The 19,622-nt window shown below is 41.4% G+C and overlaps 1 protein-coding gene and 1 non-coding gene across 4 annotated transcripts in view; both read left to right on the top strand.

Annotated features, from left to right (window-relative positions):
* Window positions 1–19,622, top strand: part of LOC149996539 (rho GTPase-activating protein 7) — a 349,033-nt gene that overhangs the window by 290,324 nt on the left and 39,087 nt on the right. The window contains exon 1 of one of the 3 annotated variants that reach the window (XM_090258851.1): window positions 14,711–15,036. The exons of 1 other annotated variant lie outside the window; for it this stretch is intronic. In XM_090258851.1, coding sequence (XP_090114977.1) covers window positions 15,000–15,036 — 37 coding nt within the window. In that variant the 5' untranslated portion in view covers window positions 14,711–14,999. Of the gene's footprint in view, window positions 1–14,710; window positions 15,037–15,071; window positions 15,201–19,622 lie in introns of those variants that run through there. One more of the 3 variants, XM_090258852.1, reaches the window with a different exon arrangement.
* Window positions 12,235–12,396, top strand: LOC149996540 (U1 spliceosomal RNA). The gene has a single exon (XR_016507558.1). It is a non-coding gene; the product is annotated as a U1 spliceosomal RNA (small nuclear RNA).

The following is a 19,622-nucleotide window of genomic DNA, read 5'->3' as shown; positions in this document are numbered from 1 at the left end:
ACTAAAAAACAAAGAGCCCTTTCAAGACATAAGTAAAATAGCGATGTAATGCAATTATAGCTACAAATATAATAGTATATTTAAGAGCCCAAACAGATCAAACACACACAGCTCAAAAATAGATTTTGAGTTAAAATTTCAGTTACTATTGCTTACTAAATTCATAATCATGTATCAAGTTCTTTATAAACATAATCTATTTTAATCTTCACAACTACCCCTCCATAATACGGGATATCGCTATCCCCACACCATGGATGACAAAAATAAGATTTGAAATTAAAGTAACTTTTCCGAGGTAAGGCAGCAAGGAAGTTGTAGTTTTAGGATTCAAATCTGGATCTGACTCTAAAGTTGATTTTCTTACATAATATATACATTGTCTTCAACATTATTTCTTTGATAAAATCTTAAGGTTAGAATGTTTGATACCAACAGGAAAATATATGTGAATATGAGTTATGAAGCTTAATAATATAACAGCTGTTAACCCAAAATTCCACTAAATAACTAGAATCCTCCCTTCCTTGTTGTGGCCACCCATGCACTGTTTCCCAGACATCTAGTCTCCCTGCCCTGCCCCAGACAGGGTCATAGTCCTGAATGTTGAATGTATCAAGCCCTTCACATTTTATGATTATTTTACTATAGGAACACTTTATTTTTAGTGGTGATACTTCACTCAAAATTGTTTCAAAGATTTATCCCTGTTGTTGCACATAGCGATAGCTCACTGATTTTCATTGTTGTGTACTATTCCACTGTATAAATATGTCCTTTTCTATTTTTCAAGTGTAATGTCACCATAAACATTTTTGAGTTGTCTTAATGCACATATGCAAGAGTTTCTGTAGAGAATATACCTCAGGGCAGAATTGCTGGATCGCAGCACAGTCAACGGTCATTTTTTTAAATGAATATAAAATGATTTGCCTAGAAGGTCGTACCAATCAATATACACTTCTCTCAGCAATATATACAGGTTATCCGTCCACATCCTTGGAAACACATGGCATTGCCAGATCGCCAGGCTTTTAAATGGTAAATCTGGTATATTTTAAATGGTAGCTAATTATGGTCTTGATTTGCATTTTTGATTGCTAATTAGTTTAAGCATATTGCCGTATGTTTATGTACCGTGTGTTTCCCACGCCTGCTCATGGCTTCTATCTAATTTTATTATTTCTGCTTTTTTCCTTATCAATTCCTTTGTTTCGCTTTCTCGTGTTCACTCTTTTGTTCTTTTTCTGAGCTGAGTGCTTGATTCAGTTTTAGCCTTTCTTCTTTGCTAATGTAAACAATAAGCTTCTCTATTTCATCAAATACCGGCTTCCACTATATCTCACGAGTTTAAATATGCAGTGCTTTCTCTATCATTCGGTATTTTAAATTCTCCAGTATGGTCTCTTCTGGAATCATGAGGTGTGTCCTTTTTAAAATTATCACTTAAAATATTTAAAATGTATATTGTTGTTATTGATTTCTAATTTAACTGCGTTTTGGTCAGAGAATATGACTGTTCTGGTTATCTATTTCTGCATAACAAACCACCCCAAAGCAGTGGCATAAAACAGTAGCAATTATTTTACTTAGAGATCTGAGAGTTGACTGGACACAGCTATGCAGTTCTTCCTCAAGGTCCCTTGGGCAGCTGCAGTCTGATGGTAGCTGGAGTTAGGGTGTCTTAAAGGGCTCTCCATTCACGGGTCTGGTGCCTGGGCTGAGAAAACCCAAACAGCTGGAGCTCCTCTGGACTCTGATTCCACCCCGCCCCTCTCTCCCTCTCTCTCCCTCCTTTACATTTGGTGTCTCCACATCAGGGCCTCAGGGTAGCCAGACTTCTTACAGGAAGACTCCAGAGTGAATGACGGCCCCACAAAAAAATTCACTGATGCTACACGACCTTTTCTAACCCACCTTGAAAGCAGAGCGGAGTCACTTGTGCCACATTCTAATCATTGAAGGTCACAGGGATATAAAAGGCAAAACACACACACACACACACACACACACACATTTGGGAGGTGAAGGAAGGAAGGTGAGAGAAGAAAAAGATCAGAAGAAAATGCAACAAAATACCTTGCTCAATTATTGAGTGTCATGGAAAATAAAAGTTATATCCAAGAGCGCTACAAATAAAGAGTATTAATACATACCAGACAGACTACATAATGAAACAGATGTAAAAGGCTGTAGTGCAGACAAGCAAAACAGCCCTCCACATACTGTCATCCTTTTATTCCTTTGGTAGTTGTTTTAAAAGCATTTGTGTCACCGAAAGGAAAAGCTTGTGTCCCAAGTGTTCACTCAGTGCTACTCTGACTATTCTTTTTTAATAGTCGCGGTAAGTTTCTTGGAAGGGAGAATAAAATTAGAAGAGAGATTTAAATGTATGAAAACTGGCACTCTTAGTGAAAAGAAATCTCACAAACGGGGGTAGAAACATTCCATTTCAAAAATTCGGTGGAAGGGTTAAAATCAAAATATGATGGGGAAATTAAGAGCAGCAACACAGAGAAAAAGGAAGAGTTTATTAACATTTAAGGTCATTTTTGTGAAGAGCCTCAAAATTCTACCAAACCAGACAGCATGGTCTGAATTCCATGGGCAAGAACAGAGGCCACATCACATACCTCGTGAGGCCTCGGTAATGGGAAAGGAGGGAAGGGGGAAAGGGCCTGATTTGTGGATTTCTGAGAAATGGGTCTCTGGTGCAGGTTCAGGGAACATGAGAAGCTGTCCATCAAGTGGAAAGAGTTTGACCATAGCAGGTACAATCCAGGGATTCTCAGCAACACGCTCAGTGGACCACAGGTCTCTGTTTGGAACTGGTGTTAGGCATGGCGTCTACCCAGTGGGCGCTGTGCTTTTTCCTTATCACCACCTTTTTGAAGACCGGATGTGTTTAGAGCCCTGTTCAAGGAAGTGAATGCGAATATTGATTCAGCATTACACTGCGTATTAGAGCAAACCTAAAGATAGCTGAAGGGACATGAGACCATCTCTGGTCCAGTCCCTTCGTTTTACATCTGAAGAAAGGTGAGACCTGAAACAGTGCTCCAGGCCCACGTGGTTAGACATTAAAGCCCTGGTCATGATCATCATTGCAGAGACACTCAGATTCAAGTTATTATTTTTTATTACTTGTCATTTACAGTTGGCATTCGATATTATTTTATATTAGTTGCAGGTGTACAGCATAGTGGTTCATCATTTATATAATTTATGAAGTGATTCCCCCAATAAGTCTAATACCCACCTGGCATAATACGTAGTTATTACAATATTATTGACTACATGCCCTATGCCGTACTTTGCATTTCCGTGACTATTTTGTAAGTGACAATTTGTACTTCTTACTCCCTTCCCCTTTTTTCCCCAGTCCCCCAAGCCCCCGCCCTTCTGGCAACCATCTATGAGTCAGTTTCTGTTTTGTGTGTTCTTTTTTATTTTTTATTTTTTTAGATTCCACATATAAGTGAAATCATATGGTATTTGTCTTTCTTTGTCAACTTATTTTATTTAGCATGATACCCTCTAGGTCCATCCATGTTGTCTCAGTTGGTAATATTTCATTCTTTTTATGGCTGAGTAATATTCCATTGTGTATGTGTTCTACATAGCCCTGGCTGGTTTAGCTCAGTGGATTGAGCGTCGGCCTGCGAGCTAAGTGTCGCTGGTTCGATCTTCCAGTCAGGGTACATCAGAGAAGGAAAACTCTGACTCCAAAAAACCTCCGCTGCCTTGTGGCATACCTCTTCAGGGGAAAGGCTAAGGGAGTAAACCCCGACAGAAAATCCGGAGCCGGAGTCCCTAAGGCGGTTTGACGTTGTAGTCAACACCGGCAACTCCTGCGGCGCACCTGAACCCAAGCTGTATCGACTCCGTCTTTCCCTTGGACCTTTCAGCTGCGAAGAGAGGGGGGGTCTGCTGCATGGGCAACAGCAGACCCTCCATATTACCCTGCCCAGGCTCTGTAGCTTCAGCGTCATCGCAAGATGTCGATTCAACACGGGAGGAGACAGATACCATGTCACTCCCGAGTCGGACTGCACAGTCATTCTCGGCGATGCAGATAGACTCTTAAGAAGCTACACCATCGTCTCTCGAGACGGACGGCTGCCGACGATGTGTTCTACATCTTCTTTATCTGCTGATCTATTGGTGAGTACTTGGGCTGCTTCCATATCTTGGCTATTGTAAATAATGCTGCAGTGAACATAGAGGTACATATATCTTTTTGAATTAGTATTTTGGATTTCTTCAGATAAATACACAGAAGTAGGATTTCTGGGTCATGAGGTAGTTTTATTTTTAATTTTTTGACAAACCTCCATACTGTTTTCCATAGTGGTTACACCAGTTAGCCATCCCACCAACAGCACATGAGGGATTGCATTTTCTCCACATCCTTACCTACACCTGTTGCTTGATTTATGATGATAGGCATTCTGACAGATGTGAAGTGATACCTCATTGTGGTTTTCATTTGCATCTCTCTGAGGCATTGAGCTTCTTTTCATGTCTATTGGCCATCCGTGTGTCCTATTTGGAGCTGTATCTATTCGGGTCCTCTGTCCATTTCTTAATTGGATTGTTCGGGTCGCCTTTTTTTGGTTTTTTGGTTTTTTTGGTGTTAAGTTTTACTAGTTCTTTACAATTTTTGGATATTAATCCCTTATCAGGTGTATCATTGCTATTTTCTCCCAGTTGGTAGGCTATGTACTTGTTTTGTTTATGGTTTTCTTTGCTGTGCAAAAACATTTTAGTTTGATGTAGTCCCATTTGTTTATGTTTTGTTTTGTTTCGTTTCCCTTGTCAAGGAGATACATCAGAAAAAAATATTGCCGAGAGTAATATCAGAGTGTTTACTGCTTATGTTTTTTTTCCAGGAGTTTTATGGCCAGCCTCAAATTCTTGCTTCCTCGGTTTTTAGTGTGAAGTCAAGCAAGCTATGTAACCTCTCTGGGTTTAATTTCCTTATCTGTAATAATAATTTTTACCTCCAAGTTTTATTGTATCTTCAACTTAAAATCCTTAGTTAAATGATCTAGCATCCTTGTTTCACCATGTAAACATATTCGTTTTTATTTATAAATAACAAAAGTATACTTATAGGTAATAATATATAATTTATGTAATATATAATATGTTGTATACAATGGGGGGGGCAAAAAACCTGGAATTATCTTCTGGAGGGTGGGCCCCTTGTAATGCAGGCTTCCCCACCCTAGGTGAGTGTTCTAGGGACCCGTCTGTATCAGTGTCACTGTACCAGCCAGTGTTGTTGTGAGAGGCTGCCTCCGTGAATTTTTTTGAAGACTCTTCCAGTGCATTTGCCCATTTCATGATGGGCGATTTACAAGCAAACCTGCCTGCACCATGCTGAGTGCTCAGCAATTTTTGACCAAAAACAGCATGACCCTCATGCTCCACCCTCCCTATTCACCTGGTGTCACCCTGAGCGACTTTTTTGTTTGTCTGTTTCCCTGGATGAAAATAAATCCTCAAAGGGAAATGTTTTGCCGATATAGAAGAGGTGAAACAAAAAGTAGCAGAAGCACTAAAAGGCATCAAAATCGATGAGTTCAAAAACTATTTTGAGTGTTGCATCAAACTGAGAGTACTTTGAAGGTGACTGAAGTTGAAACATAAGAATAAATGCATAATTTTTTATATATAAATTTTGGTTTTTGGTGCCCCCCTCGTGTCCTATATGTTTTTAGATATAATTTTAATAATAAACCAAGGAGCAAGAGAAATTATTATGTGAGTAACTCAAGGCCACTGATAGTGTCTGTGACCAAGTCAGGAGCATGATTTATATCAGATCTCTTCCCTCTATACATCCATGGACTTAAGGACTCTTACATATTTATTGTTCTAATTCAAACGCAGAAATCTCAGGTAGAAATTCAATGGGGTTTTCTAAGCTTTTGTTATTTATATGTTTGTTTTTTTTTTTCTCAGCCCATCAGAAAGTTAACAATGATCAGTACAAGACAGTTGTTTGTTCAACAATAGAATATTTGTATAGGAGAGGTTTAATCTAGTCTGTTCTCTCCTTGTATTCTTCAAACATCAGTCTTTCACAATTCAAGACTCCTATAACCAAGTCAACTTCTAAAAATGTAAAATTTCCTGCTTTGAAAAACTACGGCTTAATTCAACTGAATTCTTATAATTGACTGAGTTAGTTATGCATGAAAAGCCAAGCCTGACCATACACTGCAGCTCCATCCTCCTGTTGACTATTAAAGTAAGTTAATGATCTGGAGCTGTGTAGGGGTGTCCAGAAATAACACAATAATGGCCAATATGCTGTAGTTAGCAGCTCAGAAAAAGAACTGTTTATTATTTTTCAGGCAATTGCCCAAACCCATACTGTAGTATTTTTTTTTTTTTGAAGGAACCAATCTACTATGAAGAAACAGTAACAAATCACAACTCAAATGAACACAAACATCTCCTTACTAAAAACAATCTTATGAATGACTTCACTCAGATTTTCAAAGCTATGGTAGAGGAATTTCTTTGGGCAAGTGTTGTAGAGTGCTAGATATTGATTTAATGTCAGAGTTTAGAAGGAGCCACATAAATGGCTCTTGTAAACAGGCTGGTAGAAAATAATAGTTTTTTGCCTATTAGGTAAAAGGCTAAAAATGGCTATTTTGGCATTGTGTGTAGTTCTAGAAAACCTCTTAGGTGGTCCAGGTTTTATTTATTAGTAGATATGTGCACACACACGGGTGCACACACACACACACACACATACATTATATTTATGGAAAATCTAAAAGTTTCTCAAAAACTCAACGCTCCAGGGTCTCCAGCTCATACCCTGACCCTGCTAGCCTTTCACAACAGGCCCTGCGGAGACCTCGTTCTATGCAAGACATTTATTTGTGGTGGCTGGGGTTAGAGAGGAAACTCAAATAAGACAGCCAAGGTATTTCTTTGAGTACATAATAAAACCTTTCACTAAAAATAAAGCAAAAACCCCACTTGTTAAGTGACCTTGTTTTGCAAATTGATTTTGTGTCCTAGCATTTCTGCCTTCAAAACATGCAGGGAAAATGACTTAAGCAAACTCCTAGTTAATAATTGAAAAAACAAACAAACAAATAAGTAAGACCTTTTAATTTTGTTTGGATCTTGTTAATTTTTTTTTTATATCATAAGTAAACAAGCTTAAAAGGCAGATGACAAACTTGTAAAGGTATTTTTATAATAAATAACAAATGGTTAATATGTATAAATACTATTTAAAAATCAGTAGGAAAAGACAAAATGTTTCATCCAAAAAGGGCTATATGATTAAATAGGCAACTTAAACAAATACAACTGGTTTATAAAAATGAATCTATTCAACTATAATAACAAAAGAACCAGACATAAAAGGACAAATACTGTATAATTCTAGATATAGGAAGTACTGGGAATAGCCAAGTTCCCAGAGACAGGAAGTAGAACAGTGGTTACAAGTGACTGGTGGGGGGGGTGGGAATTATTGTTAAGATAGATAAAGCTTCAGTTGGGGAAGATGGAACAGTTCTGAAGATAATGGTAACGGCTGCACAATGTGAATGCGCTTCATGCCACCAACAGTACACTTAAAAATGGTTAAAATCATAAATTTCGTCATGTATATTTTACCACAATACAAAAGTTCAGTAGACTCAAATAATAATGAGATATTTTTTGCTTATTCGATTAGCAATAGAAATGGAGATTATAATTCTGGCATGCATAACACGAAGAGAAATGTTATACATTTAAATACTGGTGAAAATGTAAAATAGGCACCACTTTCTGGATGAGAGTTTAGAAATATATATATCAAATGTCCTAGTACCCTTTGACCTCTTAATTCAAAGTAAATGAATATGCCTAGTGAAATTATCATTGTTGCATAATATAAAGAAAAACATGGTATATCCATAGATGGAATATGAAACAACTATAAAAAGTCACATTCTCTAGGTATATTAAATGAAATAAAATATTACAAAACAATATGTACTATGACCTCAACTTTTTACAATAAAGTATCTATACTTAAATAACTGACTATAAAAGATAGACATGAAAATAGATCTGCAATTGTCCTCTGTAGGGAAATTATGAAGGTTTAATTTTTTTAATATTTTTTGTAATTCCTTAACTTTTCAACAATAAATGTTTTATAGTTATAAAACTTCAATAACTTGAAAGCAAAATATTAAATATTATTATTGCTTCTCAAATAATGTTGTTCATACTCAACTGTCAATGAACAATTTTCTACAAACTCAAAAAATAACTATTAAATCAAGGATAATGTCAGAATGAACAAAGAATCAAAGCATGCCATTAAAATTGGCTAATTCAGTGGGAAAGTAGCCCAGGTTCTTTCACGGTGTAAAAAATAATCCCAACTTTTACTTTTCACTTGGCTGGATTTTTGTGTTGTCAGAGGCCACAAGAAAGAATCAGAGCAGTGTCTAGTGAAGGTCAGATGGGACATGCGCATAGCAGGGGGACTGACTAGGAGCCAGCACTCCAGGCTCCACTTCTCTGCCATTTGGAGCCGAGAGGCCTTGAGTTAATAATCAACTAACTGAGCTGTTCAATGAAATCAACTTTAAAGGGGGTTTCTGCAGCAATATTGTAATCATCTCAGGAAAGCACTCCCATTGATTTACCAAACCAGACTTGGGAATTCAGTGTGTTCAAACCTTCCACTGAACTATTACAGAACTGGATCTGTTCCGACTTTCCACCTAATAGCTTTCTCCTCCAGGCCCTCCCTTCATGTTCATTGTTTTAAGTCAATTACTTAAGTTATTTTTTACTGAGATATAATTGACATATAACATTAGTTTCAGATGTAAAATGTAATGATTCAATATGTGTGCATGGAAAATGATCACATTAAGTCTAGTTAGCATCCATCACCATATACAACTTCAGATACACAATACAGTATTATTCACTACAGTCACTATGCTGTACATTATGTCCCCAGGACTTATTTATTCACGTTCATTTTTGCTTCAGCAGCACATGGCCTTTTCTAAGGGTTAAAAAATATTTTTAAATGATGAGAGTCCTATGCCAGACTGGCTCATATTTGGGACTTAAGTGATTATCCAAAACGTAGATTTATATCACATTTATATAGAAACAAGGGAGTCCCTGCTCTTAACCAAGAATGTCAGTGGTAGACTAAGTAAACCTTGCCCATACTTTAAACTTAAATGTTTCAAAAACTGTTGTCTAAAAAGTTCTTACTGGAAAAGAGAGCAACTTCTGGTAAAATTTAAAAGAGGTGAATTGATTTCACTGCCTAAGCCCTGTCTTGTTCTCCTCTTTCCCCCTCCTACTCCCCTAGCATTTGGGTTTTAAATGTTTCTCAAAAGAATAGATACCAAGATCCATGGTGTGGAAAGAACCCAGACTTGGGTCACTGAAGCTTAAACATCGATGAATGTTTTAAGAACAACTATTAAAATTTAATTTTTTTCTTATATTAATATGGCTTAAAAATTATTTTCAAAACTTTCTCTTTGTCACATCTCCTTTGAATATTACAAATGAAATTATTTTATACATTAATTTCACAGTGCTGTATCAAACACAAATTATATTATGACACTTTCCAAGCGCAGGGATCTTTTAGTTCCTGTGGGAGACAAATAAATGTCCAAAGAAGTTGCTTGGTTCCTATTACTAGAGCAGAGGTTTAAATTAGCTGTCCCAGGGCTAAATGAAGCCCCAAGTTGAAATTACTTGGAATGGGTTTAGATTGTTCTAAATTTGTTGGCAGCATTTAAAAACTGGTAGATTTAATATAAAAATATCGAAATCTAAGGGCTCTTGGAATACCTTTAAACCCCAAGCAGTGAGGGTGGTATGTTTACGTTTGCCAACAATCCTGAGGGTCTCGGTGGCGCTGTCTGCTTGGAGGGGTCCTGGGAGCCTCAGTTCTTGCCCGCCTGCTGTGGCTTACTTCCCTGACCAGTATTACCACCCCCCCCCCGAGTGCCTATAGACACTCCTTTGCCCCCTTTTTTTTAGCAGTGTAGTGGGAAAAATGCAAGAGGGTGTCCTTAGTCACTCAGCCTTCTGCCATGCAGTTTAGGAGTTAGCTGTGTGATTTTTCTTGTCTTGGTACTATGACAGTCGAATGGGAAAACATCCAGACAGACATGGAATGGCTAAGCCCATGAACAGCTCCCATGAAGCTGTTGCCTAAACAGAGAAGAGAGTGGGAACAAGCAGGTAGCACAGGGCACCATGTCAAACCTTTTTTCTTTTCTTTTTCCTAATCTGCCATTAAGAACGAATAGTTGATGCCCTAGCTGGATATTTCAGCTGGTTAGAGTGTTGTCCCCATACATCAAAGTTGTGGGTTCGATCCCCAGACAGGGCACATAAAAGAATCAACCAGTGAGTGCAGAAGTAAGTGGAACAACAAACTGATGTTTCACTCTGTCTCTCTTTCTCTCCCTCTAAAATCAATAAATAAGGTTTTTAAAAATATATCATTAGTAAAAGAACAACGAATTGACAACAACAGTAGAAATAAAACGCGTGTAATTTGTGATGGTTTTTTTATTCCCATGTATTGAAGGGGTTTCAGAGGGTGAGATAGACTGTTGGCGGGGAAATGGGCTACATTAATCTCTGCCTCTTCAGAATCCAGGGTTTCAATACCCAAATCTCACTACAGATCACGCAAACTTAGGGTCATCTGCCTGTGACAGACAAATGACATATTGGGGATGTGCTGGAGGTTAAATGAAGAGGAAGGACTCTGAACTGCCTTGGGGACCCACTTTCATCTGGTAAACCACCACGGTTTGTTGACACTCAATGACTTTCCACTCTTTCCTTCCTCCAGTTTGTAAAGGCTCTTCAGATTCAGAAATGTTAAAGTCAATGTTTTGTTTGTTTTGTTTTAATCTTCTCCTAGATAATTATTTAAATAGAAATTGCATGTTTTTGTTTATGTGCCCACTTAGTCATATATAATAATAATGGCTAATATTATCAAGTGCCTACTATGTGCTAAGCACTTGCATGCATTATCTTATTCAATCTTCATTTAAAAACTCCATGAAATATGTACTATTTTAGCCTCCTTTTTAAAAGATAAACTGAAGTTTGAAAGACTAAATAATGTGTTCATCACACAGCTAGTAAGTGGCCTGCTCCCAAAGTCCTGCTTTCAATTACTATTCTACTTGCGTAGCAGCCTTCAAAATGTAGCATGTCCATTTCTAACAGGAGTAAGAATTAAAACTATGAAAATTGGGATTTGGCCCAGGACACAGACTGTGTCACTAAATCAAAAAATGGTAGAAGATGATAAGATTCAGTGAAGGCCAAATGCCAACCAATGCACCACCAAGAAAAATGTCTTTGGAGTTATTATCTTATTAGACAATGAACAATTCATCTAATACAAATCTCCAGAGCCCTGGTTGGGTAGCTCAGTTTGTTAGAGTGTCGGTCCTATGTGCCATGGTTACGGGCTTGATCCCCAGTGAGGGCACATATAAGAATCAACAAATGAATGCATCAATAAGTGGAACAACAAATTAATCTTTTTCTCTCTCAAATCAATAATTTTAAAAAATTATTTTTTTAAATCTCCAGCTCTGGCTGGTGTGGCTCAGTGAGTTGAGCGCTGGCCTGTGAACTAAAGGGTCGCCAGTTCAATTCCCAGTCAGAACACATGCCTGGGTTTCAGGCCAAATCCCCAGTTGGGGATGCACGAGAGGCAGCCACACATTGATGTTTCTCTCCTTTTCTTTCTCCCTCCCTTCCCCTCTCTCTAAAGTAAACTCTCTTTTAAAAAAATCTCCAGAATGATGTAATGAAATTAGAGAAGATCCAGAGAAGGCGAAATCAATAATCAAGGAAAAAGGAATGAGTCTTGGGCAAGAAGAGACAAAAATATTAGCACGCTTTATTCTGGAAAGATGAATACTCAGTGGGGGCAGCTATAGTGGGATTGCACACTCAGATACCTAATTAAACTAAAAGACACCTTCTCCTAGCTAATAATAAACATTAAGAACTTATTCTGAGAGTTGATATGCTTCAGAGATGCTTAGAATATCTATATTTTTAAGGTTTTGATTTCTAATCAATAAGGGAAATTAGTATGTCTAAGAGGTGTATTCCTTATTTCCAGGACTGAAATACACACTGTAGCCTGAATGATCTTTTCAAAATGCAGATTTGATATTTATCTGGCAGGGGACATAGCATGATCCGGAAGGTAGTTTTCTTGGGGAGGCTTATCCATCGCACTCCTGATGTGCTGACCCCTGTGATTTCCCCAAATGTGAGAAATTCAACTGCATAATTTGTGGTAGTGGGGGGCTGGATTCTCTCTCTCCCCTTGCCAAAAAAAAAAAAAAAATTTTAAATGCAAATTTGATCATGGGATGCCTTCTATCATGAAAATATTTGTTCATTGTTCATCCCTGTTAAAGACTTTTTTTTTTTTTAATCCTTAACACAGTGATGCAGGGAACCCAAAGTTCTTGCCCTTACTTCTCCAGCATCTCCTGGAGCCGCACTCCCCTGCGCCAGCATTGTGGGCGCTTTGACAGTTCCTCCAGCATCCAAACTTCAGCGGGCAGCTCCCTCTTCTTGTCTTGGGCCAGATCAGGTCCCCGCTTCCTGGCTCTCATTGCATCCCTTTTCCATGTGCCCCTTGCTGCCTCCCTACTAGACGGTAAACTCTGAGTAGGCAGAGGTGGGCCTGCCCTTGCTTCACCTTTAGTTGTGTGACTGAATCAAGGGTTCGCCACTTGGGATGTTCCATTTAAGAACAAGATGTGTTAGGTAGTTTCGTTTACTTGAAGCAAGGAAAGGAGACAGGATTCACACCCAAAGCCCTGTCTCCCGATAGGGAAGCTTAGCTATTGCTTATACACACTATTTGGTTAATTACACGTTAACTTCCTCCAGTTGGCTACACCTACTGGGTGCGTTCCTGTCAAGATCATCCTGTTTCCATCTGTGTCTGCAAAATACTGTGCTACATTTTAACTTTTATCAAGAAGAGCGTTTAGTAAGAACAGCCCAGACCGGAGACCCTTGTCCTATAGAACAGCTGTAGGTAGGTAATAGCCCTCAAAATATTTGTTGAACACAGAAGCCCCGTGCCCTCCTGAAATGCCACTCTTCGGAGCCTAATTATGGTTTAGGTAAGTTAGTGAGCCAGTGGCAGAAGTAGCATTTTTATTTTGTTTTTGAAAAACGGATGAAAAAGATTTTTGTGTATGTAAACTAAGACATGACTGTGAAATCAATACATTTCAAACTGAGAGACTAAATTCTCCCATTTGCATTTAACCCTATTTAAAAAGACTCTGCCCCCCCCTCCTCTATCCTCTCCCTTGCTTTATAGAGTGCCATCTAAAACACGACATATATTTCGCTTGTTTATTGGGCATCTTTCCCACCAGGAAGTAAACCCCAGGAGGGATGGGATGTTTGTCGTCCCGTTTGTTTGTTTGTTTGCTGCTTTATCTCCAGAGCCTGGAATAGTATTGGGCACATAGTAAATACTCTTGATACATTTGTTGAATTAGTGGGTTTAGGTCACTACTAGTTTTCTTTGCCCAGAGGTAATAGGCAGAAATTATCAATTAGCTCCAAAGTAAATTTTCATAAAACTCTAGTTTGGATTCTTAAAAATCTTACAGAGATCGTATTCAATGGCGAGCTTTAAAGAAAACTAGGCTTCCTAGTGTATCCGGGGCTTTCAAATTACAGTGCATCAGAATCCCTTGAGCACTTGTAAAAAACTAGGTGATCACCATCAAAGATTCTAACTCTGTAATCACGGGTCAGGTCCTACCAGTTCCAGGAGCTGCATTAGGTTGTAGCCCAAGGGCCAGGATCTGAAAAACACTGGCTATCACTGCACACAGTAGACTCAACACACGCGGAGTGAAAACCCATCCTTTCTGTCCTGGCCGGTGTGGCTCCATTTTGGTTAGGGCGCCTGCAACAGGCAACGGATTCTCTCTCACATCCACGTTTCTCTCCCTCTCTTTCTCCTCCCCTTTCCCCTCTCTAGAATCAATAAAAGAAAAAAAAATTAAACTCGTCCTTTTCTACAGCAGTGTTAATTACTTACACTACACCCACGGGCTTTAGCAATGAATAATGAATGTCCAGGTACTTTCCCCATTTCCCACATCGGAAAAGGATGTTTTATCCCTATTCCCCCGCTTCTCCTGTTCACGCGAATTTATGCAGTTCCTACCGGAATGAAAGGAAGAGTTACAGAGATTTAAACAACCAAAACAAAATGTGCAGGAAACCTGCGCGCTGTCCAGCTGAGACCCCCTCCCGCACAACTAGACGCCTCCTGGGTACAGCATTTGCCTATCCCCCAGACTCCAATAGCTGGAGACCTTTAGGCGTTTCCCGCCGCAGGAGTGCCCGCGCTCCGCCGCGGGAAAGCATTCCAGTCCTGCGGAGGCGCTGGGCCGGGCTAGGACGGGCGGGGCCCGAGCACCGCTGGAGACTGAGGCTGGCGAGCCTGGCCGCAGGGAGGAAGCGGGGGCGGGGCACGTGGGAGAGTGGGGTGGAGGCGGAGAGGGGGCCGCGCTGCCCCGCCCAGTCCCTCCCCTCGGGGTGGGACCTGCAGGAGGGCGCCGCGGGGAGGTCGTGCTAGAGGCAGTGCGCTCCAGCCACTGGTACGAGGGCGCTTCGCTCCTGTCCCGGCTATGGCCGATCTTCACCGCCGGAGCAAGCTATCCCAGGCTTCTCGCCCTTCTCCCTGAGCGCTCTCCCTTTTTGATTTCTGAAAAACCCTGCGTTCTTTCTGGGGCTGTGGCGAGTGGCTCCGAGATGAGAACAAGGATGCGCTGAGGACCACTGGGACGCGCGTCTTGGGTTCCGCCGTGGGTCGCGGCGCGGGAGCCCAGGTGCCTCTGGCTGCCTCGATTTCCCCACTGTGCTCCTGCCGCCCCCTGCCGCACTTGATGTGCAGAAAGAAGCCGGACACCATGATCCTAACACGTAAGCTAGACTTGTGCCTTGCCGTTAGACCAGCTGCGGAAGGGACCCGCCGCGGAGGAAATGTCACCCCACCTTGTCAAGCCGGTGCCTGGCGTTCTGTGCTTTTGAAACGCTTTCCGAGGAGGCTTGGGACCGAGTCGCCCGAGTTTCTTGGAATGGAGGAGGTGGAGTGTGGGGAAACAAGGGGTTTGCGGGGTGGGGGTGTCTTAATCTCGCTAATGACTCCTGACTGCACACTGCTCGGGGCTGATGGGCTGGCGCGTCCGGTGGGCTCTGGGAAGGGCTGCGGGCTGGGAGGCGACCGCGACTAATGAAATGAAGCCCACATTATCTTCCCGCTGTGCTTGGGATGTAGGGCCAGGCAGAGGGTGCATGGCTGGGCGAGAGGCTTTGAGCCGGGCGTGGGGTGCAGGGCCAGGCAGGGAACTCAGGGCCAGGTGGCTTGCATCCTCGCTGGAAATCCCAGGCGATGATGGCCTCTGGCCGCGAGGGCCTTGGCGTAACCGTCTTTCTAGTATCTGCTCCTCCGGAACCTTTCAAGGCTCGATAGTTGCTCTCCTTCACCATACAAGTCCAAAATCACTATTGACTTCCTGGGAGGTTATTATTTAGGAACGTCTATATCGTGGTGGCATTTGGAAATCTTTTGTAAGAAAAAAACTGCAAGTAAATTAATCAGAAATTGTTTTAATTTCACACCGTTTGGTTGAAATATTTTAAACGCTGGAAAATAACTCATGAAAGACTCAGTTTGGTGGCTGCCGCCCCAGGGAAGTGTTGAAACTGTTTGGCAAGCCCCGTGATCCGTCAGCGTGTGAGGGGTGCTTACTAGAAAGGCTGCAGTGTGCCTTCACGTGCCGGGTCGTTGAATCGGTCTCCTAAAATGTCCCAGCGAGATGCCCAAGTCCTTGGCTCCCGAGGGGGTGCCCGCGCAGAGCGAGTGCCAGGGCCGGCGATAGGAAGGAAGGACGCCTCCCTGCCCGACTTTTTTCGGAGCGAGGCGACGGCCTTTTGGAACGCTGCCACAGTGTGTGACCTTGTCCCCACCTCCAACGTCACGGGCCGAGCCTTTGATCTTACCGGAGGAGTTGTACCCTTGGCCGCAGCAAACGGGCCCTGCCACGTGTAGTTTACCGCGTCTGTTTCCACCCCACAACCCGTGTTAGAAGGGAGTTAGGACCCCTGGTGAAGCTGGCGGGCAACGAGGGAATCCTGGGTCTGCAGCATGGTACCTGGGTGAGTCTGGGAAGGGACAGGGCCTCTCTGTACCTCCTTCATCAGCAACATGGGGGTAATAACTGCATTTACCACGCGGGGAGGTTGTGAGGATCAAACGAGCTAATAGGAGTGCTTAGCACAGTGCCTGGTACTAATGTCCCACAGATACCCAATATCTGTTAGTTATCATAGAAGGAAACCCCTGCCTGTAGTCAATCTGCTCGGGAGGGGGGGCGGGGGGGGGGATTGCTCCGTGCTAGCTGTGAGTCTTTATACAAAGCCCAACATGGCTAGCAAATGGGTTCATTCTCGGGATCTGGAGGCTGATTCAGGATTGTTGGGGTGGAGGAATGCAGCCTAGGCACAGCCACCCGATAGGGAAGGCTTCATGAGGGCGGCATCTCTGACGCATTGGGGTAGAAAAAAATTCACAGCTCTGGAGACAGAAGACTACGAGTCTCAAATTACGTTTTTTGGGTTTTTTTCCCCCCCAAACTCTGCTGAAAGGATGAGGGAAAAATAATAGCCCAGCAGAACTCTGTAAATCTATCAGCAGCTCCAAGAGGTTGACTAATTCAGCATCCATCTGGTCCTCCACAGAGATAATTTGCAGACCATAAGTGTGGAATTAGCAGAGGCACCCAGTGCCACCTTGGCTTGCAGACTGCAGCAGATGGTCTGAGGGGTGCCCTGTAAGTCAACAGCCCCCCTAATAGAAGAGCTAAAATCCTGGAGAATGAGTGTCAAATAGTTAGCAGATGTCCGTTCAGAAGTTACTTCAAGACATTTTCTGAGAAAATGCTGGCGAGTGCTCCTATTAACTTGCATTGTGGCATGCCAGATTTACGGCGTGGCCCAAGCCTGGGTGCATATTTTTATCATTAGCACTACTGTTGAGAGTTTAAAATGAAGCACACCAGACTGACTTTCTCTCCCAGCTGCTTTTAAAAGTTTGCTTTTGACAAAAACATTTCATTTTAATTCAATTTGAGCGACACCTTACACCACATTGCCTAGAAGCTCAAGTTAACGGGACTGACTTGATTTCCCAACCCGGCAGAATCAGAATGGCTAGTTCCCAACTTAAATCTTTCCCTAGTATGGATGGGAGAAGTGGTTTTGCTGACTTCCATGTGTCTTAACTTCCCAACTGTAGGTGTTATGAGAAACACCACTTACTCCTTAAAGAGTGAAAAAGTTGAGCAGACGAGGAATTAACCCTGGCTAATTGTAGGCAGTGTTCCAAGTTGTTAATACACTGGGCCAGTTAAAGGATTCTCCTGTATTTGTGGAATGAAGGTGAGAGGTGGGTTGCACTTTAACCTAAAGCCTTTTATTTGTTTCTTCTTTCGTTATCTTTACGTACTGCATTTAAAAGAGCAAAGACCAAGTAAGGTTCTTAAGAAGTGATGTTCAGCTGCTTCTGGAAAAGATATTGTAATTGAACAAGTTATGACCGAAAAATGTCATAGTACTCAGACTCTTATTTGTAGGGGCTTTAAGGGGCTGTGGCAAAGCTCCAAGGAGATGCCGCCAGTCAGAGGCTTGGTGGGATTCCAAGAGGTGGTTTCAAATACAAAAATAAGTACTTGGGTTTCCCTTGGTGTCCCAGTGGAGAATTAAGCCATGATGCAATGTGTCCAATGAGAGTGGTATTTTTATGACTTAAGCGAGTAAATATGCAATTTGAAAATACCCAGGGAAGGGTGAATTGGTTCAGGAGACTGAGGCGGACAAAGTACAGTGGGTGAAGTGAAGCGTACTTTTTTGAAGAGAGCCCTGTGCTGGACAGGATAGTCCAGTATTGTAAACACAAGTTTCTCATACTTAACTCTCCTTCCTAGCAACAGGAAGACGGAAATGAGGCCATGCAGAGAGGGGAAAAAAAAAAAGACCCTGACGGGCTCCAGACAATACTTGACCCACCCCAGCATTCACCCTGTACAGCCAGAAGACTTGCAAAAGTAAAAATAACTTCAGATGTTTCCCCTTCCTCCCTGGCTGTTGCCAAATCACTGAAGACCAAATTCTTGGGGCTTTAGAGCAGCGATTTTCAACCAGTATGCCACAAAAAGTTTTAAAACATGTGATACCTGACTACTATATAGTCAGGGGCACTGACCTCTTTTCCCTTAGATTATCAAATTTAAAAAATGACACCAGCCAACACAACAATAGCCGTCCTTGTGAATGAATCAAAATTGTACCTATTTTTTGGGTCAGATTGGCAAAAAATATCATGTATTTGTGCATGTGTGTGTGTGTGTGCACAGCAGAATTTTAGTAATTAGTTTCTGTGTGCCATGAGATGAAAAAGGTTGAAGACCACTGCTTTAAAATATGAAGAAACCTGGCTGCATGGTGTAACTGGCATTAGAGTAGACATCATGCCAAGCCTGTTCATGAAATTACAAAGCAGGCCTGGGAAGAAAGGAGAGTCTCATTTTTAATGTTTGCATAACCCATGAGTAGAATTCTATGAGTTGAGTTCCAGTGGAGGAGAGAAAATTTACTTTCTAAATTTAGTCATTCCTCTGCATTTCTCTGAGTGCTTATTTTAGCAGGATTTACCCCCAACATACTTAGGTTGGAGCAGTGCAGATACAAGTGAAGGGATTACATATATACGGCATTCAAGACATAGGTTTTCCTCACAGTGATAGTCGAGGTGAACTAATGCCCAGCCATAAAGTGTAAATAACCAAACATTCTGCCCTAGGAAGCAGTCCCAAGGTCCTCCTTTCAATGGCTTTGAAATTGGGGGGAAAGGATTTGTACAACTGTCCTTACAGCGAACTCTGTGGCCAATGCATAAGGAGGAACTTAAAGAATTGAGGGTGATTCCTCTTTTAAGAAAGACAGTGCTGTAGGGTTAAACTATGTTTTCTAAGAATGGGTTGCTGGTGTGAGTGCTATCAGTGGTGTTTTCTTTCAACCTCTAATTAGTCAGAAATCTAATTAATGTAAAAGGGTTAGTAAGATTCCCAGCTGAGAAGGGTTCTTCCTGTCTGTCTGCCCTTTTCCTTGGGGGGACCCTGTATTATTGTTAAGGATTATCATGATCAGTGATAAGGAGGAAGGAGTAGTCCTGCTGGGGGTTCTTTAGTTATGTCTACTCTGTCTTTACATTTTCTTCACTAGCTTCTCCGTCCGTGCCATTGAAATCCACAGTGGACAGGATGACAGCCTTGCACCCTTAGCCTGTATACCGTCGTAGTCTCTCAAGAGAAACAGCGGGCCTTCTCTATTATGGATACTCTCTTTTTGTTTTGTTTTGTTTCGTAAAAAATTTACAGAGTTTTGACAAGATAGTATTACTATTATAGAAGTAAAACTTACCATGTTTGCATTCACAGCCGCGTATATTT

Source organism: Furipterus horrens, unplaced genomic scaffold (assembly GCF_987537825.1).
Source record: "Furipterus horrens unplaced genomic scaffold, mFurHor1.1.pri manual_scaffold_12, whole genome shotgun sequence".
Taxonomy (NCBI): Eukaryota; Metazoa; Chordata; class Mammalia; order Chiroptera; family Furipteridae; genus Furipterus; species Furipterus horrens.
This window is presented reverse-complemented; position numbering and strand designations above follow the sequence as displayed.